General features: G+C 46.6%; 1 protein-coding gene across 6 annotated transcripts in view; it reads right to left on the bottom strand.

Moving 5' to 3' along the window:
* Positions 1 to 14,085, bottom strand: part of arhgef18b (rho/rac guanine nucleotide exchange factor (GEF) 18b) — a 41,871-nt gene that overhangs the window by 3,665 nt on the left and 24,121 nt on the right. For 4 of the 6 annotated variants that reach the window (XM_048252121.1, XM_048252117.1, XM_048252120.1 and 1 more), the window contains 13 exons: positions 11,829 to 12,070; positions 11,428 to 11,553; positions 10,981 to 11,098; positions 10,470 to 10,724; positions 9,467 to 9,543; positions 8,887 to 9,065; positions 8,631 to 8,704; positions 7,649 to 7,834; positions 7,296 to 7,436; positions 6,901 to 7,016; positions 6,249 to 6,326; positions 5,976 to 6,053; positions 5,110 to 5,595 (listed from right to left, as the gene is read on the bottom strand). In XM_048252121.1, the coding sequence (XP_048108078.1) occupies positions 5,110 to 5,595; positions 5,976 to 6,053; positions 6,249 to 6,326; positions 6,901 to 7,016; positions 7,296 to 7,436; positions 7,649 to 7,834; positions 8,631 to 8,704; positions 8,887 to 9,065; positions 9,467 to 9,543; positions 10,470 to 10,724; positions 10,981 to 11,098; positions 11,428 to 11,553; positions 11,829 to 12,070 (2,156 nt within the window). The remainder of the gene's footprint in view (positions 1 to 5,109; positions 5,596 to 5,975; positions 6,054 to 6,248; positions 6,327 to 6,900; positions 7,017 to 7,295; positions 7,437 to 7,648; positions 7,835 to 8,630; positions 8,705 to 8,886; positions 9,066 to 9,466; positions 9,544 to 10,469; positions 10,725 to 10,980; positions 11,099 to 11,427; positions 11,554 to 11,828; positions 12,071 to 14,085) is intronic. The other 2 variants (XM_048252118.1, XM_048252119.1) reach the window with 2 other exon arrangements.

Here is a 14,085-nt window from a genome sequence, read left to right as displayed (position 1 = left end):
GGATGAGCACTTTGATTAGTCACGACACTTAGCAGTGCCAGAGCAACCGCAACACGCTCTCTTAATCTGACTTAGCGAGAGAGAGGTGAGCAAGCTTTGCATCTATAAGGCTTCCACTTAAGGCCATCAATTTTGTAGTGATCCACAGGACAAATTCTCTCCATTCATTCTGAATGCTAGTAAGAGACTATCCTCACAGCTCTCAGAAGACTGCCATAACTCTTCCTAGCCAGGGTGTCACAAGACAGCAGAGGGCGAAATCTCGGTGCTGTGGGTTAGCCAGAGGGAACAGAGCAGAGAGGGGATATCCAGAGGCCCGAGGCCAGGGAGCGTCCAGCGTGACAGCCTGACCTCATCGGAGAAATTAGATGCCTGGAGCCAGACAAAGGATGAGCACTTTGATTAGTCACGACACTTAGCAACGCCAGAGCAACCGCAACACACTCTCAACCTGACTCAGCGAGAGAAATGCATCGACATGACCTCCACTTAAAGCCATCAATTAATGTCAACGTCCTGCCCATTCATGTTGACTCATGTATGTGAAGCATCACATGAACAATGTTTGACAAGGAGCAATGCATACTTCCCTGTGCAAATGAAAGGATGTGTACCAGACTAATTCCCAAGTGTTAGCAAGTCAAGCCTGAATTCTGCACCCAACGAGATACTGGAAGAGACAGAGAGAGAGAGAGAGAGACAGAGAGAGAGCGAGAGAGAGAGAGAGAGAGAGAGAGAGAGCGAGAGAGAAAAAGAGAGAGAGAGAGAGAGAGAGAGAGAGAGAGAGCGAGAGAGAGAGAGAGAGAGGAGAGAGAGGAGAGAGAGAGAGAGAGAGAGAGAGAGAGAGAGGAGAATTGAGAGGAAAAACAGGAGAGATATGGAGCTCTGAGGACACTGAAGTCCACAGGAGGAGTGAAGCACCTGGCCCTGTTCCAGAACACAGTGTTGTGAACCCTGGAGTGAGGAAGTGACTAAGACAAGGAGGGAGGGAGAGAGAGAGAAACAGAAAGAAAGAAAGAGAGCAAGAGAGAGTGAGAGAGAGTGAGAAACAAAAAGAGAAAGAGAGAGAGAGAAAAAGAGAGAAACTAACAGCCATGGTTCAGGAATGCTGGGGTGGAGGCGGATGCTCCAGGGCAGATCTTCATGTCCGTGCCATGGGCAAGGGCAACTCAAGCTGCAGAACATGACACTAATGCTCAATGACCAAATTAGGTATTATACAACAGTCGAATGGAACAGTTTTTAACATTTCTGATTGAAAGAGAGACATTTGATGAGTCGCGATATCCCGGCACAACCCACTTGGAGTCTTTATCGCCAGTAATCCGTGTTCGATGTACTTTATCCATGAATTGAATGCAGTCCAACCAAATGTATGAACAATCTATTTATTCAAGGTGAGCGAGCGGAATGGTAGGCAGAGACTTTATATCTCTGCCTACCATTCTGCCAACATTTGACAGCTTCCCAGTAAGAAAACAAAGTGACTGGAGCAGATCCTAGAGCTGAGTCACAGGCGTGGGGATATCCTTTACCAACCACACACTCACCCGTGTCATATATCTGGATTAACACAGACCCTTAATCTCATAATCTCTTACCTATGTATCGAAGAGCAAATTAGGGAATGCATCTTTTGGTGAGGATTTCTGTCTCGTGATATTGGTGATACATGTTGCTATTTGTGTTCATATTGCACTCTTCAGTGCTCCTGTAGCACGTGTGTTGACTGGCAGGGACTGTTCATGGCTCAGGCCCAGCTACTCTGTTTATTTTCCAGTTCCAGAGCCAGGACAGTGTACAAACACTAGAGTTGTTTTGAGCACAAACACTGAAGAGACAGCTAGACTGAAACGAGCAATTAGCCATTCAAATTTGCCAAAAAAGAGTCATGGACTGTACTTTTACCTTTCATTTTTAGATGTTAAAGCCACGTCTGCCTAAAAGCATAGCCTACCAGAAAGATGCAATGCTTGCCATTAAAGGCACCCTATAACAAGATTTGCTCTCAGGGTCCCCCCGAGAGCAAAGTTGAGAAGCACAATAATAAACAAACTCAATACGCATCTTTTGCAACAAAGTATAAATATAACTCCGATAGAAGGAATGCACCGACAGCAGTCTGTAGAAAAATATCTCTGAATTCCTGTAGCATAGCAGCTCTTTTCTGTTTCCTACCCGAAACTAGAAAGTTGCTAGGTCGGTAATCGCCTACAGAGGGCCGAATGGCAGAACAATGGCAGAAAAATGGCAGAAGTGTAATCTGCCATCAAAATGGTTTTGGAAACTTTATGTTAAGGTCAAGAAACAGATAAGGGTGCCTTTAATAAACAATTTATTTTTGCAAAGGGTCAGCTATGTTAATGTCACCCGACAGACTGGACTGGACTGAACTGGTGATCACACCGCAGAACTCTCATCGGTAAATGATGATCTCTCAAGAACGTCCTGTGCTGCTGAACAATCTCTTTGGTTTCTATTTTAAGTTGGAGAGGTTATGGCTGCCAAATTTACAGTATATTTCATCAGATTCAGTTATTGTTAGTCAAATCATCAGTCACCACTGAAGCCAGGTAGATGTCTTAATGTTTATCAGGCGTGTAATGTACCTTTGGTGAAATATACACAATCCCCAATTCCTCAACGCATAACCAAGGCAGATGTTTCCTGTCTGTTCCAGAAACACATGTAGCAATCAGATGAAATGCCTCACTCTCTCGCTTTCATAACACTCATTCTAGGCGTCCTGAGGGCAAACTGATTGTACACATTGATAACAGTGCCAAGGTGTGCCGGACGGCGCAGAGATACCACCGGCAGCTGCCTCGGCCCCGGGGGCATGTCCAGACGTGTTGCCAGAGACAACCGGAGAGGAATAAACGATGGTTACGAAATAGCCGAGCGCCCGCGGCGTCTCAACATCAGCGCTGTCGATTCTTTAATGATTGGTTTTGATGAAAACTCCCAGGAGGCGTTGCCTTGGAACGAAGCCCAAAAAAAAAAAAAGCAAAAAGCGGAGGCGGAGGTTACTTTAGACAAGAAGATAGCGTTTAATGGCTGCCATGCCAAAATAAACAAAGAGAAAAAGCAAGAGGGTTTGGGATTCTGCTATAAAAATAGCTGTCTGAAATATGCAGCGATGAGCAACTGCCAACATATGACAGCTACACCAAAATGCACAAATTCAATAGTGATCCACAGTAGAGCCTACAATTCTATCCATTCATTCTGAAGACTACAAAGTGATTTTCTTCACAGCTCACAGACGGCCATATCCTTCTCTCTCTTTATCCAGGGTGTCACAAGGCAGCAGAGGGTGAATCTCAGTGCTGCGTGTTAGCCAAAGGGCACAGGGAGATGACCAGAGACCCGAGGCCAGGAAGCGTCCGGCGTGACAGCCTGACCTCATAGCAGAAATTAGATGCCTGGAGCACAGATAATTCCTGTCAGCTGCACAAGTTTCAGACAGGCTGCATCAGTGAGTGATTTGTGTGTGTGTATGTGTGAGTGAGTGAGTGACAGAGAGTGACAGAGAGTGTGTTTGTTTGTTCGTGTGCGTGCGTGATGTTGATGAGCTACGACTTAACCGAAGAGGAGCCAGGCAAGTCAAGGATACCTCGAAAATATCTCCTCCAAGCCTTAACTCGATCAATGCGTGACGTTTGCAGGGTGTGTGGGTGGGGGAGGGTGCAAGTGTGGGGGGTGTCATGAATGGTGGACTTGTGTCAGGCACGTCAGAGTCCGAGACGGATACTTGATTCTGGCCCCAAAAACATCTTTGCCAATCAAGAACGTCTGTCTGGCTGGCCGTGAAATTAATCTAGCCGGGCCAGTGGCTGGTGACGTACGTGTGTGTGTGTGTGTGTGTGTGTGTGTGTGTGTGTGTGTGTGTGTGTGTGTGTGTGTGTGTGAGGCAACTGATGTCCATCGACCCTATGATAGCAAGGGGTGGGGTGGTCGGCAAGCTTCAACTCCTATCGGCTGATGTAGGGTGTTGGGGACACTGCAGCTTGTTCTGGCAGGAACAGGATACCTGTGCACTAGCAAAAGGAAGCAAAACCCAAATCTTAGGATCCCAGACCCAAGCAACATGCCGTTGAAGAGGAGGCTTAAGTTACGGCATCGCCAACGCCTGGCAGGGCAACACAATATGAGGCATTGTGACGGAGCTGGGAGTAGAGGCAGAAAGGTGGAGCAGCCAGGGTGGAGGAGGGGAGGGGGACCCGCTCCTGTGGGGGTGGGTGACAGGTTATAACTTTGGTTCAAACACCACAGGGCTTTTTTCCCCCCGTTCATTTGTAAGTTCTTGTTCTTGATTTTCCTTCACTCTTTCTCATGGCATTGCCTTTCCTATCCTGCATGCCATCAGTAAACAGCCTGGCTTTGGTGGAAGATAAACCAGCCTTCCCCACACAGAGCCATATTGTTCCAGGCTGCCAGTTTCAGACAGCTGATGTCTCATAGGCCGGTGGCAGGCAGGCAGGAGAACGGATGAGCCTTGTGTGTGCTGCTAGAGTGAAAGCTTATATTGAGACCACACAGATATATCTCAAGGCGGACGCACTGAATCATGTCATACGACACGTCGTCACCATCACAACATCTCTGGGTTAGCCAAGTGTTTTTGACTCGAAATCGACACTGTGTGACTACCATCAGACTGAGAACACTAAACCGGTTAAAGCAGGTATGACTGACAGACTGACTGATTGATTTCATGTGCTTCTCTCGGTGGGTTGTGGTTGCAGTGTTCCCTTGAAAACGGACCTTCAAGTTTAAGGTGCCCAATTATTGACTGATCAAGTCTCCCAGCAAGGGCATCCTATTTCTGTGTGCAGATATGGGTTTTTAATGTGTGTGTGTGTGTGTGTGTGCGTGCATATGTGTGTGTGCATGTGTGTGTGTGCGGACAGTAAGAAGAGAGGAAGGTAGAATTGTGTAGGTGTGTAGGCATGAATATCTGACTCACTACCCTGTCTTCATACTGATCTGGGGATGGGTTGTGGGTGTGGATTCCCGAGAAAAGCACCAAGACAGCTCTTATTTATAGATCGGTCACGTCTCCTGCGCAGTGACCCAAGGTGGGCACTCTTAGCTCCGTGTGCCTACCTGTCCCGTCTCCTGTCCGGCGAACAGGCCGGCGCTGGGCACGCTGGGCAGCGTGTTGTGCTTCTTGAGCTTCTTCTGCTGCTCTAGGCGCTCCTTCTCGCGCTCGACGGCGCGCGTGGACTCGCGCAGGCGCTCCAGGTCCTCCTGGTAGGTCTGGCGCTGACGCTCCAGCTCCTCGCGCTCCTCGGCCAGCCGCGCCTCTAGCCGCCGGCACTCGTCCTCGCGGCGCTGCAGCCGAGCCTCAGCGTCAGCCTCGCGGCGCCGGTGCCGCTCGCGCTCCCGCTCCCAGCTGGCCTGCTCCTTGCGGTGCTGGCTCTGCAGCTTGTGGAAGTGGGCCAGCTCCTCGCGCTGCTTCTCCAGGTTGCGCTGCTTCTCCTGCTCCAGCAGGACGTTGACCAGGCGGTGGCGCCCGCCCCCGGGGCGCTCGCGCTCGCTCAGCGAGGCCCGCTGCAGCTCCAGGTGGCTGTCCTGATGCGCCACGATCGCCTGGGAGACGGGGAATGAGAAGCACATTTGATATTTGGAACGGAAGTATTTAGATTGGTATTTAGTAGTGGATTGGTATTTTGAGCTGAAGCACGTTTGGTATGCCTGTGCAAAGCAGACACACAGACAAGTACACACATCCTGACTCCCATGCACAGATACACCCAAACATGCAATACCGATCAGAATGTGACTCTTAGAGTGATGTTCTTAGAGAGGGTATTTTACTGAACTCTGGGGCTTGTGGGCTTCAATGTCTGGCGAGCACCATTAAATCCACTGCCCCTACTCTCTGTTTAATGCCTAAAAGAACATTCATTTTAATGGACAGCAAGAGAGTAGCTTTTGGGGGAAAAACACACACTCAAGACATGTTTTACCTGCAGACTGTATAGCCTCTGGGACAGATGAAGCACTTTGTGGAGGAACTGCTGCAAGAGAGATGAAGAGGCATCAGTCTGAGAGAGAGAGAGAGAGAGAGAGAGAGAAGGGTGGGTGGGTGCTGGTGGGCAGTGAGTGCTCATTCTGACTTACGCAACACCTCATACGAGCACAGCTACTGGGACTCCACTTATATAACAACACCTTTATCCATTATTTAACTGCACAGTAATTTGGAAAGAAACAAAATGGCCGCTTCTTTAAAGCCCTACCTCAGCCTCGGGAAAGGAGCTGGTCCACGATGGGTTCCAGCTGGCTGGAGAGGACCCATCTACCTGTGAGAGGGGGGGCTGGGGGCAGAGAGAGGGAAAATATGAGCCAGGCTTTCCAGAGGCCTTTTAACAGCCAGCTCACTTTTTAAGAGCTTTAAATGTCAGCCCATGGCTCATGGACACCGGGGACGAATAAAGAGGCCAACCAAGTGAACTGTTTTTTTTTTTTTTCAGACGTCAGACGGACAATGACGGCATGGAAAGCTTTGGATTGAGTCATCCGATTCTTCCTGGTGCTGTTTACTAAACATTGGCTGGAGTCAATTGTTGTGGAAATCACAGAGCGCTTTCACAGGACAGAGACGACATGTGCGTCAACGAGGCTGAACTTTGGCAGAGCTGGAACATCTCGGAAGTCTGTGTCTGTTCGTTTGAGTGAGTGCAGGAAATGGTGTATACATTGATGGGTAATTGGGAGCGAGCTCAAGCATGTGTTTGGTGTGTGTGGTATGTGGAGATTACATGAGTGTTTATCCTAAAATGCATGTGAGCATCCGTATGGAATGAGAGCCTCACAGTCCTCCTGTGTGAGCGAATGTCTGTCACAGTCACTGTGTGTGTGTGTGTGTGTGTGTGTGTGTGTAAAACTCACAGAAGACTCCTCCAGGCCCTGGCTGCCACAGAGCTCCTTGAGCTGGGGGTCAGAGCTGGCCCTCTGACTCCTTTCTCTGGACTTCAGGCCTCCACTGGTCTTCTTCACGCTGCCGTCTGCATCACACAAGCACAAGCCTGTCTCAGCACTGTGTCTGCACACACACATATATGTGGTTCTGTGTGTGTGTGTGTGAGTGTGCTTTTAAGGGAGTGTACACATACTTTTGTGTCTACACCACACATCCTCAACCTTCTATCCAATGAACATGGGTTAAGAGGAATCACATGGATGCATTCTGCATCAAACAAATGATATGCTGGCAGGTTGGACACAGACCAGTTTGGTGGAGATCACCCTGACCGTCTTTCCCCTGGGTTGGTGGTCAGACTTACTCTTCTGCAGGATGGTGGGGCTGCTGTCGTAGCCCCCAAACGTGTCCGCCCTCTTGGGGAGGACGCCCGAGCCCTGGCTCTCTTCTGACCGTGGAGCAGGTTCTCTCACGCGGGACAGCAGCAGGTTCTGCAGGTTCTCCACTAGAACACAAGACACTCAACAAGTCAGTACCTTTGGCTGTAAAACTCCAAGGCCACTAATATCTGACCGGGAGTCATTGACCTTTAACCACATGCTCCAAAAACATGACGAGTATTAACAACTAGCAAAACAATTAACAACTGAACGGCTTTACATCAAATCTGGTCCTAAACTAGCGGTCTGCCTCTGGTGTGTCATGTGTGAGCCTTGCCTTCAGTGATTGCTCCCTTGAGCAGCTGCTCCCCCTGCTGGAGGTCGGAGGTATCGCCGCGCAGCAGCAGGCGGGAGCGCGAGCCAGCGTCCTCCACAGTTCCCACTGACGCGGCCATGTCCGCAAACAGCTCCAGCTTCTCCGTCAGGATCTGGCTGATCTGTGAGTCTTTAGCGTTCAGACGCTCTGCATGAACAAGCGGAAGAGGGAAGAGAAAGTCAGACTAAAAAAAAACCACCCCCGCAGAGAGGAAGAGAAGAGTAACTTCAGTGGTCAATGTGATGTAAATGGGGCCTGTTGTGTGATCAGTTCTGTCTGCATCCATGCTAAAAATATACGCTAAAAAGAATTCTGAGAAATTGTAACATACAAGAGAAGTGCTGTGAAAGCACTGGGGCATGTGACATTCTTTGAGAACAAGATATTATGTTCCCATCATGCATAATTAATAGTGATGCATACTACAAAGTTATAATTAAAGGTGCTCTAAGCGATGTCAGACATTTTTTAGGCTAAAACATTTTGTCACATACATCAAACATTTCCTCACTATCCGCTAGCTGCCTGTCCCCTGAACACACCGTAAAAAAACGTGGTCTCTGTAGACAGCTCCGCAAACGGCAACAAAAACAAACTGGTGCAACCTGCACCACGAAACATAACAGTGTTCCAGCCAATAACTGACGAGATGCGCGTTTAGGAGAGTTTCAATTGCACAGGAGGGAGGGGGGTGGTGTAGTGAGCTAGCTCTCTGTTTTGTTTGAACGTCAACAGAAGTGACGTTGCCCAACATCGCTTAGAGCACCTTTAAGAATAACATTTTATTTACTTTAGTTGTAATGTTACATTGCAGTCCCAAAAGCGATTTGTTTTCACAAGACTGGAGTGAGCTGTAGGTGCCGTACTGAGCTAAACCAACAATGTCAAGAATGTCTAAGGCTTTACTAAAGGAGCTCCATGGATGGGTGAGGTGGGAACTGACCTTGGAACTCTTTGAATCTGACAGCTCGGGCCTCCTCTTCCTCGCTGAAGAGACGCTCCTCGGTGGTAGGGCAACTGAGGAGGAACAAAAAGGTGACACACACACACACACACACACACACACACACACACACACACACACACAGTAAATCATCTTACACAAGGCATTCTACAGGTTCGGATATGAACACATACAAACAAACAAAACACAAAAGATGCAGACACACACACAAATAACAGTGTGCTGGACAGCATACCTCTCCACAGCCTGTCTGATGTGAGTCATCCAGGTGTTGCGCTCCTCTTTGGAGGCGGTGTGGATCTCATACATCTCGGGCTCATTGGAGGAGGCGCAGATGAGGAACATGGCCTTCTCCTCGTGTGCCACCTCCCGCACAATCAGCTTCTGCAGTGAGATCACCGACGGCTTGTTGTCCTGGGCCAGACAAAACAACAACAACACACGCATGAACACTGCAGCCTCAAAATACACGTGCTGATTCAGCTGTGGTGAAACCCGAATCCAGCTGCATTCTTGGAGTGTAGCTCCTGTACAAATCTATATTGTGTAATTTTTCTTTTGTACAACATATGTTTTACTATGTATTTAAATATTATGACACAATTGTAAAAGAATGGTAGAAAACTAATGACTTGGAACAAGGTGTAAATAGGGATAAAATGCATCATTCACAAATAAACTGCCTAGACAATAAACAACTATTGTTGTGACTGCTGTCAGTTACTGATCTACTGAGGACTGATCTACTGATTGATTATAGCCTAAAGGATGTTTAACCCTAATGTTTACAAACAGAAAAGGCAGCCAAAACTCACCAAAGTGGAGAAGACAAATCTCTGGTCCTTCTCTTGTAGCAGTAACAAGACATCTGTCAACAGGACTGCCAAAATGTCTGAAGGGAGTTCAAGAGCACATCAAGTTAGAGTGTGATGAATGTGTGTGTGTGTGTGTGTGTGTGTGTGTGTGTGTGTGTATACAGCTTGTTTGTGTGCCTTGATATCAGACCTTTTGGTGACCTTCTATATTTGTATAAAAGGCTGCATACTACCTTGTGTGCGTGTGCGTGCCTGTGTGGTTCGGAGAAGGCGAGAGTGTGTGTCTATGAGCATGAAGGTATGAGTGAGTGAGTGTGAGTGTCTGTGTGTGATTATGCGGTTTGATTATGCAAGGGTGTGAGAAACAGACAGGATATGTCTTCATGAGGTGACATATCCTCCGTAAAGTGCAGCATATACAAATGTGTGCATTTGTTTTTAGGTGTGTATATGCATATGTACAGTGCTGTGCATAAGTTAAGACACCCATGCTAAAGTTGACTAAAAAGAGGAACAAAAAAATCTTCTTTTGGAAATTGATCTTAATGCCTTAATTAAAAAATGAGAAAAAAATCCAACCTTTAAGGACAACAATTTTCTTTGTGAATGAATCATGTATCGTAAATAAATAAATGTTATTCCTTAAAATACAGGGGGAACATAGGAACCCCCTATGCTATTTTTAAAGGCCAGTTATTTCATGGATGGCCAAGATAATTTTATCAGGATGCATAGTATCCTGAATCCATGAAATAACTGGCTTTAAAAATAAAAATGTGCCTACCGGAATTTAACATAGGGGTTTCCTTACTTGTATTATAAGGAATAACATTTATTTATTTACGATACAAGAAAATTGGTGTCTTTAAAGGTTAGATTTTTCCTCATTTTATTTAATTAAGGCATTAAGATTAAGATCATTTTTTATTCCTCTTTTCAGTCAACTTTAGCATGGGTGTCTTAAGTTATGCATAGCACTGTATGTGTGTGTGTGTGAGTTTACCTTTAAGCCTCCCAGAGGCGGCCTTCCAGTTGACGGTGGCCTCATGCAGGAGCCTGCGGCGGCCTTGGCACAGGTCCTCACGGCGAAACACGCGCCCATCTTTGATCTTGCCGTGCGACTTGGGCTCCAGTTTGGTGGCAATGTCCCGCAGCCGTGACGCCTTCTCGTAGTCGCTAACCTGCGTGTCCACTTGCGTGATCACCTCCTTGATCAGGCCCAGGGCCCGCGTCAGCTCCTCGTGCTCCTCAGTGCTCGCTGTGGACACACACACACACACACACACACACGCACGCGCACACACACACACACACACACACACACACGCACGCACACACGCACGCACACACAACCTGGTGAATGCCCATGACCTCAACAACCAACCTACAGGCTGCCATCTAAAGCACCTTTACCAGTAAGAGGGAAATGTAAGTGAATATTAGTACTGTAACTGAGAAAATGCAAATAAGTAGTAGTCTAAATGCAATAAGTAGTTGCATTTAGACAACATTACCTTCTGTGTTTTGCAGAATGCGCTCCACCAGTACTGGGTATTTAGTGATCCGCTGTGTGACCAGCAGGATGCATTCTGGGACTCCTAACCGACGAACGATGGACAAGTTTCCAATTTTCTGCCACGAAAAAAGGGGAAGATGCATTACATTACACTCAAATGCTGACAGGGTCCTTCTTACCCACAACACTCTCCAGACAAACCCCACACTCTAACACAGGAAGTGAGTGTGCTGACTCTCAGCGCCTCTCACATCTGGTTCTTTGGACATCTGATTTCAGCACAAATCTTCTCATTTAAATGTTTCTTTTTACAGCGTTATTTCTACATCAGTATCCACTTGAACACCAGGTTGTTGTACCACATGCAATTTGTCCCCATGTCCATCAATACAACAGCTGGAGTAAAAGGAAACCCCCTTTGAGTTTGGTGTGTGGACGTTCTCACCCGTATCTGGTTCTGGAACTTCTTGTTGCTCTGCAGCTGCTCTTTGTAGAAGCTGACGGCTTCGCTGTGGTGGCTGCAGAAATCACCGTAGCATTCCTTCATCCTCTCCCCACTCTCACCAGAAAACTGCAGCAGGACCAACACATACAGCAGTGGAGTAATGAGAACACATAACCAAATCTAACTCTTATTGCACCAAAATACTGATAATGACTCACTGACACCGAGATTGTCAATGTGAAACACTAAATGGGCTTCCTGCACAAATACAGTATGCATAATTGACGTTAATTGTTCACATAGGCTTTAGTCTCGAGTAACTACAGTACATATCCACCTTCAACCGTTAGTATGGAGCAGCAGCCGGTGTAGGTTTGACTGAATGAGTGCATGTACAGTACCTGAGACACGAGGATGTCTCCCAGTCGGGCTATGGTGTAGTTTAGGTCGCTGCCTGGCTGCAGCGATTGACTGCGGCGCTCCTTGAGGCGGGACAGGAAGTGCGTGTGCAGCTCCAGCAGCCCTTCCAGTCGAGGGAAGAGACGGCGCTCCTGTGAATGCAGCGCATCCCTCAGCTCGTGCAGGTACACACGCAGCATCGTCTTCAGCGTCCGTACGTGGTGCACCTCTGTCTGGATCAGCTCTGCATGGATGGAGAGAGAGAGAGAGAGTGAGGGAGATAGAGAAAGAAAGAAAAAAGGAAAAAAAGAAAGAGAAAGAAAGAAAGATAAACAGACATGCATAAATAAATTACAGAGAGACAAAAGACAAAGGACAAATGTGCAACATATATAATGCCAATTGAATGCATACACCTGCTGGCACTCACACATCTACAGACACGCCCACACACATATTACCAGAACCAAACACGTTCACTATACACATTTGCAAATCAAAATACACAAATAAATACATGCACACACCCACACAAACCATCCATACATATTCACAATGCATATTTGCAAATCAAAATACACATAAACAAATACATGCACACAGCCACACAAACTATCCAAATACACATACACTCATCACCATGGGTACCACCTGACATTTACTGAGGACTGCACTCAACACGCACAGAACATTACTTTCAATGAATAATAATTCCTACAGAATCTATTTAAACAATAATAATAATAATAATCCTTACAAATACAATATGGATGCAGTAGCTTTTCTGCTTGGACCCCTAAATATCTCATCTGCATCACATCAGCATCAGACAAGACCTACATTAGATGAGGTGAGAGCATGACAGACGTCCCTTACCATCAGGGATGGGCACAAATACATCAAAATGTATTTCCAAATAAAATACAAAATACCCACCTTAAAAATGTATAAAAATAAGCTACAAAATACAGCAGCCAAAAAATTTATCAAAATAAAATACTGTATTTTTGTATTTTCAAAATACTACAAAATACTGTACTTTTTTCTAAAAGCCTTTTTCGTCTATCCCTTCACTTGTACACTACCTGGAAAAACATCTGAAAGCAAGAGACTCCTTCCATAATCAGTCAACTGATTAGATATGCTGACCCCTCATGTTAGACATCCCAATATAAACCTCTGCCCTGAGAAATGTTCGGTAACTCAAGGAACTCTTCCTTTAAAGGTGCCCTGCCACACGTATTTCATTACTTTGTGGTAATGTGGTAAGTTTTACCATGGACTCTGTAACATTTTTTTGTGGAAAAAATGCCTTGGTTACCTTGTTTCAAGCCATTCTAGCTGGTATAGAAAGCCTGCAGGAAGACACAGCTCGATTTGCGACAGTTCTCATTAATATTCAACAAGCTAAGCTGCTTGACTCTGATTGGCTAACAGCTAGTCAGTTTCGTCCATAACATGACAGCTGTTATCAACTCATTTTAGCTTCATGGCATGAACTTAGCTTGGCTTGCAAGTGCTAGCAATGTCCGAATGGGCATAAAACCTGCTAAGCTAGCGAGTGCATTAAACCTGTATAACACAGCACTTCCTTGAGTTGATAATAACGTTTTACTTACGGACTGGGCACTGGTTAGCCTGGAGGACCAGACCCAATTTGAAAGATTAAGGGTCTGGCCACGAATAACGTAATGGCCCAACTCGAGGGGCGGCACCAAGCACGGATTTGAAAATCTCACTGCACGCAATTGGATAACACTATACGACCAATGATCAACGCCTCTGGCCCGCCTATATCAGATACACAGATATGATTGGTTCCCCTCGATGCAAGGGACAAAAGTTACGTCATCATTACTCGTTGCCAGAGTCTCTCGCTGAGCAAATGCTTCCGCAAGAACTCTGGATTCCAAGGGTAGGCACTGGTCTTAGACTGCCGCGATGGTAGCCTACTGCTCCAGGCTTCAACCTTTTTGCGAAGCCTGTGGCATTGTTCCAAAAACTAAACTGGAGCCATTTGATCCTCAACTCTGGGTTTGTAGGCAACATGCATTGTTGAAGTTCTATTCACATAGCACAAGCCTGTTGACGTTCAGCCATCCTTGCATACGAAAACTGTCACTGAGCTAGACGAATTTTGTGGGCGCAGTCTCAACTGGGCGAGCTCATGAATAGTAATGAGCTCAGTCAATTCCACGTAAGACTGACCAGCTTTGTAATATGCCTGATTTCTCCGCTTATTTCTTTGCGGTGGCTAGA

The sequence above is a fragment of the Alosa alosa genome, chromosome 9 (assembly GCF_017589495.1).
Source record: "Alosa alosa isolate M-15738 ecotype Scorff River chromosome 9, AALO_Geno_1.1, whole genome shotgun sequence".
NCBI lineage: Eukaryota > Metazoa > Chordata > Actinopteri > Clupeiformes > Clupeidae > Alosa > Alosa alosa.
Note: the sequence above shows the minus strand (reverse complement) of the source record. Positions and strands in the feature narration are given on the sequence as shown.